Genomic DNA, 13,051 nt, shown 5'->3' with positions numbered 1-13,051 from the left:
GAATTCTTTTTTTGGGTATGACTTCAGGACTTGTTTCTTCTCTCTTTTTGTGTGGTTTTATGCCCTTTGTTGGAAGACTGTTTGTTACTGGCTAAAGCAATGATCCTGCTCCCAGGAGAAGGGGAATATTGGCACCTGCTGCCTGTGTGCAGACCAGGACTTGACTAGGTTGCTTCATACCCACCTCATAAAAACTGACTTTAACGTGGACGAAGGCTTTAAAAAAAAACAACAAACCTGTGTGTTTTTTCTTTATTAAGATTTAGGCAAGTACAATATAGGCAGATGCTGTGCAGGCTTTCCTGGGCAGCTCTGTGAAAGTTCTTCAGATCTGATTTGTGATTAACTTGCTATTAGTGACTGGCCCAGGCACATTTGTGATTTTTTGCAGGAGCCTTGGGAGTGTAAGAGGGCAATAAAGAGAAAAGACCATTGCTGCTATAAATTTTAACCTGCTCTCTAGAGAACAGGCTCCAGAACTGCATCATCACTGTGATAACCAGGTTTTCTTTCTTTGTGAATTTTTGCTTAGCCATGCTGGATGCAAATTAAGCCTGGTACACATGCTTTTTCATAGTGACATTATTTTCAGTGACAGTATTTACAGTTGAGCTGTCCTACCTTGACCATCAGCTCTTGAATAAAGCAGATGCTTTTTCTTACTACTTTTACTAAATATTTAATTTTCTGAGAAGGCATTGCAATGTGCTATAAACAGGATGGGAGCTGGAGCATGGTTTTGTTGTCTGCAATGTTGCTGTCTGCCTGGCTTGAAAATGACAGTTATATTTCAAGGTAAGTATGCAGGGATATGATGTGGCCTGTGAAATGTCACATCACAGTGGTAAACAAAATGGATGTTTTCCTTAGATGACTATCATGAAGAGCCAAAGAACTTTGTTATAAATTCTTCGTTGTGGTATGTGTGCCTCTGTGTGCTCCCTTATTGGGCTTTTACATGCGTGCAGAGATAACAGCGCAGAGGTGTTCTAGACCAGCTGGGAGAAAAGTCGGTAGCATGGCTGTGCTTTTTGTGTCACTTAAATGCACGAGGCCACTTGGCACTCCAGGCAAGGAGACAGCCTTGTGCTGGTTGTATTGCACTGTGGCGGACATTTTTCTGGGGACTGAAGAAACTACAGGTTTCTGTAGTTGGGGAAATCTGTCCTAGAAGCCTTGTTTGGAGGACAGGAGTTTGCAGACAGTCTCTCCCAACAGCGTTTTAAGCCCTTTTGCAGCAGCAAAGCTCTCATTCACTGCAGTGATAAAGAAGAAGGTGTTGCTTGTGTCATTACTTGAGTGAAGGATGTCCAAAGAGCTGTGGCTAACCCTGTGCCTTCACAATCTGAACTGCAACTGCTTTACAGTGAGACGTAGTGTGAAATGCTCTCAGATATTGTTTTGCTAGGTAAAAACCCGTGTCTCCTCAAAGTCCTTGGGCTGTTTAATCATTTAAATTGTATGTACTGCTAGGACAGGAGTTACTGCCTTACCCCTCGTTTCCAGCCATTTGCTCAGCCCATGCCTAACCCTGGCCCTGTGCACGCCTGACACCTTCTGTTACCGTTTCAGGCCCACAGACAAACAGGTCTGACTGAATTTGGATAATGTGCCTCGCTGGTATATCTGATTACCGCATGTGTGAGAGGTGCATGGTCTTTGAACTTCCTTTAAGGAGCTAGTCTAGACTGATCCTATTCCTAAAGAGGAAAACATTGAAGATCTTTAATTATGCTACAGTCTTGCCATATGGTTTTGTGAACAGTGGTACGAGATGTAGGAATGTCAGGGGACATTATCTTCATGTTCCTGATTCTGAAAATGTGTTGCAGGATTGAAAGACACCAAAATCTCCTTTTAGGAGATTTTTGAGTGCTGAAATTAACGACTTGAGTGAGATTTCTTCAAATCTGAAAGAGTAACCCAGAGAGAGAAAAGTTTTTTAGAGTATGTGTGGAAAAATACCTGTTGTTCTCCTTTTTCCCAGAGCACATGAGTAATTATTCAGTACAAAAAGACCATTCATATATCTTTTAACACATCTGTCATCTTAGTCACCTTTATGACACTTACTAATCAGCTTTTTTCACCTCTTTGCACATGACCTGTTTTGAAGTACATCACATAGATAAACTTCAGCACTGCATTGCCTGAAGACTTGTCCAAAACATATTCATTAGCCAAAAAGCAGAAATCTTCTTGCTAGGATCATTATTCAAAAACTGTTGCACAGTGGAAGCAGAGGGGAAAAAAAACCCAAAGTGAAATGGATTAAACTTGCATCCCACTGGAGGGATGATACCATGTCAGGAAACTATTCTAGTTTAAAAGCCCATACAAATGGCCTCCGTTTAGGAAATGAGAATATTGTTTGCCCACAAACATGGGGTTTGGATGGAGAAGAGAGAACTAACTGCCCTTGCCAACCCAGAATAAATACTGTGTTTGCAAGCTAGGATGCTTGAACGTGACTAGAGACTATAACTTTCTATTAAGTGATCGTGCTACTGAAGTAATCTGTTACATTTTTGACCTGTCCTTTAGCTTCGGGCTGAATTATTTCTTGAACACCTTCGCAGAAATTGGTGGAGAGTGGGAGGAAGAGGAAGTAAGAAAAGGGAGGCTCTTCTAGTGCCTTGACACTTATCTTCGGAAACACATGCCTTCATGCCAAAAACTGACAGGGTGGCTTGGGGTGGGTAAGTAGCCTGGAGCCTGGGAGGGGAGGTCAAATGGAGTGATGGAGGAGAGTGGCCTGGTTTAGCACTCTGTTCTGACCTTCATTCCTGCGATCATCCACAGCATCACAGATTTTGGCACAGTTTACTTTAACTTGCTATTCCAAGGGCACTCTCGTTGTCCAGAAGAGCAGTGGAATAAAATTCATGAGCTCCTTTAGACCTCCAACCATAAAGTGTGAATGAAAATATGATTTCATCATCTTGATTATACATATTGTCTCAGTTTTCCGTCCTGGTCAGGCTCCTGTTTACCTAACTAGCATGTTTGCTGAAAGTTTCTTTGCAGTCACTGTGGACTTTTTCCTCCACACTCTTGATTTATTTATTTATTTATTTATTAACTTTTATTTTTAGACTTTCTTCAAACAGCTGTCATGGGCTTCTTTGATTTTTGTTTTTTATCATAACTGGAAGTCACACAAAGTATCTAGTTCTTATCACAGAGGAACACTTCTAAATATAAATTCATAAGTGATCAAAATTCAGAAAGAAAAAAGACTTGATCTTGGTGGGACCTGACTCATAACTCTTCAGTGCTTTGGGGTTGGCAGCCCTGTAAGTTGGGAACAGTTTTGCAAGCCGTTTAAACTCCAGCTTTGATTACAGTGATTAGTTTTGCCAGACAAAAGGAATACATTTTCCTTCTCTTCCTGTGGGAAACTTCAGAACAACATTTAGCTGTCAGATGGTCTTTCATGAGCAGTCTCAGATTTGAAATGTATTCGTGCTTAACCTCTAGCTCTTTGCCCAGATGACTCGAAATGTAACTTCCAGACGGGCTTGCCCCCCTTTCTAATGGCTGAACTGTTGTTCTCTCTTTGTTTGCTTATGTTGGAGGCTGCTAATACTCAAGAATTAATGATGGCAGAGCAGGACAAGAACATTACTACCGATTTGTAACACAGCCTTGATAACATAGTTTGGCTGAGCATACTTCTACAGCCTAGAGACTGGATCTCTTTGAAGGTCAAAATACTCTTCCTCCTTCCCTCATCAAGTGTTTGGAGATGGATTTCTTTTCTTCTGGGAAAGACTTGCTCTTAAACCTACTGTTTCCAAACGTAGAGTAAAAAGCTAAATCTAAGAGTTCTTTTTCTTTATACCATCGCTTGACCCTGCTGACTTACTGTTTTTACCGAGATGTCTTCTCCACTGCCAACGCGGGTTAAGGGACAGCACAGAGACCTGTCTTGCAATAGGTGATCTGTTTTTGATGGAAGGGAGGGAGGGAAGTCGTCAGTTGTCTGTCTTCCCAACAGTCTGTGTGAGGTGCGTAGCATTGGGGTACTATCCTAAGGCTACAGCATCTCTTGGCATTAAGAGTTTTAATATTAGAAGTGGTGTTGGCACATACCCCTCGTCTTGAAGTGAAGCTGAACAAACTCTAGGGTCACAGATTCTGCACAGTAACACAGTTTCAGTATTAACAACAGTGACATTAATGTGAATCCATAGATACCATGCACAGAGCAATGACTGGTGATCACCTTCCAACCTAACATGAAGAGAGCTTGAAGCCAAACTCTGGACTATAGGTGGGGTTTTTTGTGAAGACTGTGGTATACAGATGTTCCTTTTGTTGGGTATTTTACTTTCCTTTATAATAATTCTCTTTGGTGCAATGAGATGGCCCCTGTATTCTTGACCTGCCAGCTGTAAGTAGTAGAGAAAGGAGTCCTACTTGCACCAAAGCCTGTCACAGGTATTCCTTCCCAGGTAGTAGCTAGAGCTGTTGGAGAAACTGGCTTCTTACTCTGTTCTGTGAGTAGAATTTGAACAGCACAAGCAAGATATATATCTATCTATATATGTATAAAAATATATATATATATATTTAAAATACAGCCGTTTGTGAAAGGACTCTAGACTTTTTCTGCAGCTCTGTGTGCTTTACCTTGTTCACCAGAAGGGTACTGAGGACAAAATGCTGAAGATGTACAGCAGAGGAATATGGGATCCTCCCCCCTCCCTCCACAAATAAAAACACACGTCGTCTCCTCTGTCATATGGGACATCACCAGACACAGGGATGACAATCAAGCTGAGCTCACCTCCTTTGTTAGCCGGAAGGGTTGATCCCTTTCCTGATTATAAGATCCTGTGCCTTTTTCTTTGTTCTGGCAGCTCCTGAAAAGCACACCCAGCAAAACTAAAAGGGAACGTTTACTACCAGTTTAGTCATCTGACTGGGTCTCTAGGGGAGCAGGACCTAGCAGGTCCCACAGAAACACGTAGGACTGTCTTTTTTGGCAGCCATGAGCTATTGCATCAGCTCAGCTGTCAAGTCTAACTTCTCCTTCAACCTTGCTAAAGGCTGCAGCCATGAGATTTATCAAATGAGTATTATTTATCTATCCTTTATGAGAAACAGTTCCTTTATTGTTTACCAGATAAGTTACAGGTGCTTAAAAATGCTCCAGGTAATAATACCTCTATACAAGTAAGCAGTCTTCACACAGCAATGCTTGTAAAGAAGGGACCTTTTCAGAACTGGACGCCTCTTTTATCGATACACCCACACAGATACTGGTCCAGAATGTCCCTGTTAGCTGTTACCAGCAGCTTCTTTGTTATTTCTGTACTGTCTCATATTTGTGTTTTAAGCACTTATGTCTAGGCCATAAAGCATATTTTCAGGTTAATGGCAAGTTTGGACTAGTGTTGGTAGAATCCATTTTTTGTTACTGCCTTTGTATTTAGTAGGCTCGAGTACCTGTAGGCTTTCACAGCTGGTCAAGAGAGCAAAGCAGTGTTCAGTTTGTGTTCTATGGGTAGTGCTGTGAAGTGGTTAGAACTAAACACAAGAGCCAGTAACGTTACTGGCAAAGAAAAAAATGTGGTACATACCCTCAGATATTTCTGAACAGAAGATAATACTTGGTTAGTCAGAGGCTTCAATGCCATGTTCCGTGTGCTGGGTGACTCTTGTTCCACGGTGCTCCGTACTGTTGAAAGATCAGCTAATAAAAGGTGCTTCAGTTAAGGTGACTCCGACACTATTAGTGTTTAAAAATACATAAATGAATACAAATAGCAGGGGCGTTAGACAAGATGGAGTTCTTATTCTTCTATCCGTTGCAAAAACTTGCTAGCATGAAAAGTAATGTTTTGATGACCTAGGCAGACTAAATACAACTTCATGGCGAGCCAACAGAAATTAATCGGTTTTTGGAAGATTATATTTTTCACATGTGATTAAGTAGTCTCTTTCACACCGTCATTGCTTATATTTTGCCTGCACATAGAGGTTCCCAGTATGGATCAGGGTCCTGTTGTACCAGGTATCATAGAAACACGTAAGAGAAGTCAAGAGCTTCAGTCTTGTGTTTCTAGGCTATCTTTTCATGGTCTTGACAGCCCCAGCCTTGTGGTGAGTTTTCTACTGATACTGCCTGAAATCTTTTTGAAGGGAAGAAGTCTGTTGGAGGGAAGCTAGCAGGCAGTTACTGCCTTTGGTTGGATGGGTTTAAGTGTATGGACCTCCTTCAGTCACATAGTTAGAGCTTGTGTGTGTGTTAATCATCAGGTAGTTCAGCGTGGAAGACTGCACCATTTTGAACAAATACTTCTTGACTTTCAAAATGAACTATATAGGGCTCCGACTCTTCAATCCAAAATCCATCAAATCTGTTTAATAAAAAAATATGGTAGCTAGACAGTACTTTTGTGCCATTTTACACCTTCTGTCTCAAATTAAAATATTTGGAGCCGTGGTGTCTTGTTCTTGAATCCCCACCCCCACCAGTAATTTTACTCACATGTTATCCATAAATCTTGTCTGTTTTAAACATTCCAACTAATAGTTAGGCAAAACGTTTAGCATAATGATATGATTAACAGAGTCCATTTTTTTGGCAGCCTGGATGCTGTTTTTCTTAAGCAAACATTGCAGTTTATCCTGATTAGAGATAGGAAGGAATTATTCCTCTTCTTGGAGGTTTTTTCTTTTTTTTTTTTTTTTTTTTTTATTTTAATACGAGGATTTAGGGGTTCTGTATTCATTTTGCGGGAATATAATGTGTGATTTGGCTCGATCTTTGAAGTGGTAATATTATAAATCTCCCAATCACCATTGCCCAATCTGTTTTAGCATTCATGTGCCTAATTTCTGTTTGTAATCTGATTACTGGCTTGAGCTGCTCCAGCTTGCAGCCTATTGCTATGCATTTACTGTACTCCCTGGGACGCGAGAGCCTGACAGCTCCAGTCCTCTGCTATGAAAAATCTCTACACGATATTGCTAAGACAGGCCTAGGGCTGTGGCTGGTTGAGATTTAGCTGCTATTGTAGTTTCTCTTTGCTGAATCCTTTGTTTGTGCAACCATGTTCAGAAATCCTTGGATCTCCAGCTATTTGGGAAATGTTAAATACTCTGAGGAGCAAGGTAAGAGTTCCACGTAGATAGAAGAAAATGCAGTTCATTTGTGTGTGTTTAATGTCTCTTGTATATGTGTATGCATGTGTAAATATTGTTTGACTGGATCTTCTGCAGCTACATTAGCTACTTTAGCAATCAGTATACAGTTAGTCACCTAGGCTATTTCATTATTTCCTAAAGGACACTTTTGAAAGATCCGATTAGATGGATCTTTTAATTAGCTTAGCTTGCCACCGACTTAGGGCCTTTAAATATACTAAGTAACACTGGGAGGTTGCATCTACTTCTTTTTTTTTTTATATTCAGCATTTTTAATTTCCTATGTATTAAACTATGGATTGTGGTTTTATCTGGTAGTTTATACCTAAGAGGGAGGGAGACTAGACTGAACAAATGGTTAAACTTGGGAGCAAGTTTGATTTACACTTCGGTAAATATACTCTTAATTTTCAATACAAATATTTACAATTGTTTTAATGTGGTTATGAGCATGTTTAGAATTCTTCAGTGAAAGAACGAACTAAATGCTGTTGCAAAGATTTTCCTTCTGTGTATCAGGTACTGTGAGGGTGTTTTTTTTTTCTTTAAATTAACCATTGAATTAAGTCTCTGTTCAACTGATGTTTCTCTTGTGGGCTTGTTTATTTTCTTTTGAAGCAGAGTTGTTTTACTTTTTCTTCTGTGTTTGTATTTAATTTTAAGACTTCCATATTGTAGTAAGTTAGTTTTATTGGACTTTAATCCTCCCACATGGGGTTTAATTTGAACAGGAGGAAATATATAAAATAACAAAACTGTGTAACAGAATATAATTGTCTGGTTGGGTTTTCTGTGCTTGGGGGGAAGAGGAGCTTACCCCAGCGAAGTTCTGAGATGTTTTTGAGGCATTATAGGTGCGTTATGTATGAATGTTCCTGAATGTGTTTAATGAGTAGTAAAAGTCAGCCCGGCCTGTGTGCCCCCTCTTAGCAGCCTTCTCCCTCCCTTCTCCCAGCAAAGCAATAAAAGCTACTTTCTTCCCTTCTCATATCCCCTCTCCAGTTTTGGCTAGGGTAGGGAGAATTTCTCTGTGGTCTACTTGTGGTTTTCATGGTGGACAGCTGTTTTAGTGCCAAAAACTATAGGATGGGTTATATCCCTTTAGAACGGCTATAAATTTAAGATATGCCTGGTTCTGATTAGCTAAGCAGATACTGAGCTTGGCTTTTTAAGTTACTGCATACTCTTCTCACAGTAATGTAAATCTGGCCATTTTAGAGGATACTTATGGCATGGAACATTCTTTTTAATGTTGTAGTGTAAAATATAATGATTTATATACCATTCGTACTGTTTTTCTTATAATACTCTGTTTTGGTCAAACAAGATGTTTCTGCGTAATCTGTGTGCTTTATTCTCCGTTTTCTTGGAAAGAGAAAATGAATGTTAACAAAAACAGGAAAAAGTTGCCTATTGAAGAATGCTTTTAGCAAAGCTGCTTGAAATCTGCAGTGACTTGTAGCAGATGCCTAAAAAAATGCCTTTTTGCACATTTTAAGCCTCTTTATCAAGCTGTTAAAATGGTCGTTTATATTCTACTACTTAAAAAAAAAATAATCTGTTTACCTGGAGAGGTGGCAGAAAGAAGTGGAAGAGAGGAGGAGGGTGGAAAGTTTTGAAAGGCATAGACAAAAGATACATTCTCTAAATTAATACCCATGTTGTCAGCTATAATAAGGTTCGTTAAATCATTTCTGCAAAAATAAGAAACATCCTACCTAAATTTTAAGATATTTTGTATAAGCAAAAAATATTTTTTGCCAGTTATCTCTTTTTTGAAATAGTTAAATTGCAGTTCTGAGGTAGGGTAAAAGGGATGTTGCTGCTTTCGAATCGTTCTAAAGTCCAGATTGTGTAATATTCAGGTCTGTCTCTGAAAAAATGAAGTGAACGCCGTGTCGGTGACCAATTCTTTATTAATTTAGGGTCTTGGGGTAGTTGACTTAATATGGATGGGGACAGAAGGCAATTTTCCCATTGAGAGTAAATTATTAGTAGCTTCATGTGCTTTTCCACAGCAGTCACAGACCAGGTGCTCCCCTGCTCCCTGGCTAGCAGTTCTCTAAGGTCTCTTAATAGCATCCTCGTTGTTGAATGGAGGGAACTGGTACTTGGGGCACTGGTCCCCATTGCCACTGGTCATTGATTAGACCCTGTGATGATGCTCTTGACTGCAGAAATGAAAACATTAGATCTGGGGGGAGAGAAGGGAGATTGCTCGTTATGGTTCACAAAGGTTTGGGAACTAGTTGCTTTGTAATAGATACTTTTTGAATATAAGGCTGCATCTGATACAGTTTTGCTCTCAGTGTAAACACCTGTTCCTCTCTGAAAGTAAGCATGTTCTAAGGCTAATCAGAAAAAAATAGGAGCTTCCAAACAGTAGACAACCTTCAGAAATATTTCTGTCATGGGTGGTGTAATACTGTTGTTGCAACAGATTCTCAGCTGAGCATCTCTGACTTCTGCAGTGAATATGCAGTTTTTATAGTATTGCTAGGCTGCAGCCAAAAAGGTTCTTGCTGCTTGCAGCGTTTCTCATTTGCAGAGTGCTTCATAAACATGTCTACCGCCCATTTTATAAGCTGGGAAACTGAGTCATGGAGTTTAAATGATAGTCCCAGGCTGCAGTGCTACACCATGAATACTGGGATTAGAACATGGCAATTCCATACAGGGCTGACGCTTTTGATATGTTTACTGTCTGTACTAATTTTCACAAGGCTTTGGTTTATCACCATTGTGGACGTGCCACCTTCTGCCCCTTTGACTAGAGGGAAGGCCTTTATCTTTTTCAGTGGAAAAGGACTACAATTGGAGACTATAACCTAGTTTCCTAAAAGTTCCCCATTTATTAAAGCATCTTCACTATGATGGTTTTTTTTTTTGATTTCACAGATTTTGACAAAGAAAATTCAGTCAGATTCAAACCTTCACGATTGCTCCAAAGGAAGAGAGCGTTAAGGTAAGGTCAAGTTTTTCTTGCCCGGTGAAGATGACTAGTTGCGTGATTGTAATTTGCAGTCATTGCTTGAATCTTCTTTTATTCTTTTGTCAGGGAAAATGAGTATTGGTCCTCTCGCAGGACCAAGCTTTGGCATAAAGCAGATGCTGTGAACAGGTATTTAAAACACCCGCTGCCTCTTAAGTAATGTGAAAGTGTATAGCTGGCATTGCTAAGGGAAGAGTCCCACTCTGCACTGAGCCTCCTGCCACTGTAATGCCCATTTTTCCTTGCATGGCATGGACACAGTGGAGACATTTAGTGAACCAGCTTGGAAAACTGATCTGTCTGAAAAAGAAAGTGGCTGAAGTGGGTGAATTAATTATACAGCCATGCAGAGAGCTTTGTCAGCACATGGCAGGGGGACACTGCAGAGATGAATGGAGAGGTGACGTTGCTGCTTCCTTGCAGGGCCATGCTGCCTCGTGCCTGCAGCCTTAGGACACGGTTCCACAAAGCTGAGTAAGGGCATACAGTTTACAGTTAAGCAAGGTGGCAGGTCATGTTCCTTCTCTCTTCCCATCCTCACTCTGCTTTTTGGTGTCCACCTTTATATTTGCTGGTTGATGGCACAGAGAGGAAGTCAGGAAGTTGGGAACTGACTCTTGCCCTAGCAACCAGCTGTTTTGTTGGCTCAGCTGCACAAGAATCCACCAGCCTTAGGCATCCAGGCTCATGTTTACAAGCATCTTTTCAGTCAACGCGCACCTTCTGGAGCACACCTGATTCCCTGCCATGTTGTTTCTTATGTACAGTAGAGATATAGAGGGAATAGGTGTACAAGGTGCAATGTGTTATGAAAGGCAGGTAGGGAAAGTAGAAATGAGAGTAGTAGAGAAGGATGTGACTGTAGAATGGACCTTTTACATAAGAGTCCAGGGAAGGATATTCTCCTGGAGGTAGAGAAAAAGAAGAAAAATGAACGCCAAGCACCTAGCTGGCAAGTATACAAGTGGATTTTCATGCATGTGTTTGAATCACAAAATCTCAGTATGTCCCATAGCTTTAATCCAGATGGCAGGGCAGTGTTACCGGTGGCATTTGGATCAAACTTCTCCTTGCTTTTGGGCATGTAACTAGGTTAGTGGGACAGCTATTTAGAAACCGTATGCTGCTGCTGCAGCAGCAGATGAGGTTTTCAGCCTTGAATCCCTGATGTATAGAAGCAGCCCACACTTTACTTTGGAAGTTGCAAGAGCAGTATAACTACCGAGACTGTCAAATACTCTACTAACGCCACATTATACATTGTTTTTAAAGAAAAACTGGTCAGGTTGTGAAATATTGTTGCCTGTGTTTTAATAGGAATCATATGAATTCCTGAACATTGGAGAGAATAATGAGTTTGTTGGGAACTTCAGGCCAAACCACACACAAATCCTGCACGAAACAAACTTGTGGGACCTCATGCTGTTGATTGCATTTCATGAACCATGATCACAGGCTATATTTCAGGCAAGCAAAGGAGAAGTTCCTTTTTCAGTATACAGATTTAACAGGGACTTTAAGGAGAAAGAATTCTTGCAAACTTCTAAATTATTTTTTTTTTGGTACTATTTGGAATTGCTGTAACATCATTCTGACTCAATTTAGATTCCTAATGAATGTTCTTATTGAATACTGTGACATGTCCTAAATATGCCTACTTTCATTTTTAGAACTAATTATATATATATGTGTATGTATCTATAAATACTCAGTTGTTTGGCTTGACTATCATCTTTAGAGTAATGCTGTGTCTCTGAATTCTCTGTGCAAGTGAAAGCAATATAATTGATACATCGGTTTAAAATATTTTATGTTTCTAATGTGCAAATATTTAAAACAAGCAATGTCACCTGCAGCTTTGTGAGAGAGAGCAAAAATGCCTCTGAAGAGGGAAAGCTCCCCCATTGTGGATGAAATAGACACTATATGAAAATAATTAATAGTTTAAAAATAAACAAGTAAATAAAAGTTGACAGTCTGTCCAGAGAGAAATGGAAAATGAGGGCATTAGGGACACTGTGAAGGGACTTTCACAAAGCAGATAACCTGTGATGCCATGTAGCCCAGCAAGGGTTAAGCTTAAGAAATTTGTGGTTATTAAAAGAATTTTAATGAAATCTGCCAGTGAGCAAAGGTTGGAAGCCGCCCTCAGTACAAAGGAGGAGGGAGCTTGCATACAGGAAGAACTGGATGACCTTGAGGAGTAATAGAAAAGGGATGTAATGTAATAATACTAAGTGCACAGTTGTGCATTGGGGGCTGATAAATTTTTCTGTCACTTGCAACTGATGAAAGCAAAGCCTTGGCATATTAGTTTCTCATGCAGGATTGAGCAACTAATATAGTGTAGTTATAAAAAGGCAAATGTGTGGTAGATCCCAGCATTCATGTGGCTAGTCATATAATAATGCTTTCTCTATTAAAATTCCTGTTTTTGTAAGACACTGCTCAGGCCCAGGGCTGGAATAAAGACTGTCCAATTCTGGACACCATGTACAAAAAAGATTACTTAAAACTGGAATGGATAAAGAGCATTTTTACAGATAATCAATGAAACTGAGAGCCTGTCTTGAGGAAGCTGAGTAGATGTGGAAAACTTCTGTTAAGAAAAATAATTAAGGTAACCAACAACGCTGGCATAAGAGCAAATGGATGGAAACCCAGTGAAAGATGTTTAGACTGGTTTTAGATGGTCTCTGGCTTCAGAGTCCCTGGAACTCCCTGGAGTTTGGAAGAAGGGGCAGGAGTGAACCTAACTAGTTTACAGTATTTAAAAGTTTATTGAGGATCCAGAGGCAATCCAATAATACAATCCTTTTTAGAACCAGCTAATACCAGTCCAGATTCTGTATGATTTTACCCTTGGAAATCCATGTGGGACTGAGGCATAGTTGTGGATGT

General features: G+C 40.1%; 1 protein-coding gene across 21 annotated transcripts in view; it reads left to right on the top strand.

Moving 5' to 3' along the window:
- SVIL (supervillin) overlaps positions 1-13,051 on the top strand; it is a 141,726-nt gene that overhangs the window by 63,558 nt on the left and 65,117 nt on the right. For 20 of the 21 annotated variants that reach the window (XM_063324554.1, XM_063324552.1, XM_063324551.1 and 17 more), the window contains one exon: positions 10,057-10,123. Coding sequence is in view for 18 of the 21 variants with exons in the window: in XM_063324551.1 (XP_063180621.1) it covers positions 10,057-10,123 (67 nt within the window). In the remaining 3 variants the exon portion in view is untranslated. Of the gene's footprint in view, positions 1-7,049; positions 7,126-10,056; positions 10,124-13,051 lie in introns of those variants that run through there. The other variant, XM_063324542.1, reaches the window with a different exon arrangement.

The sequence above is a fragment of the Chroicocephalus ridibundus genome, chromosome 2 (genome assembly GCF_963924245.1).
Source record: "Chroicocephalus ridibundus chromosome 2, bChrRid1.1, whole genome shotgun sequence".
Lineage (NCBI taxonomy): Eukaryota > Metazoa > Chordata > Aves > Charadriiformes > Laridae > Chroicocephalus > Chroicocephalus ridibundus.
This window is presented reverse-complemented; position numbering and strand designations above follow the sequence as displayed.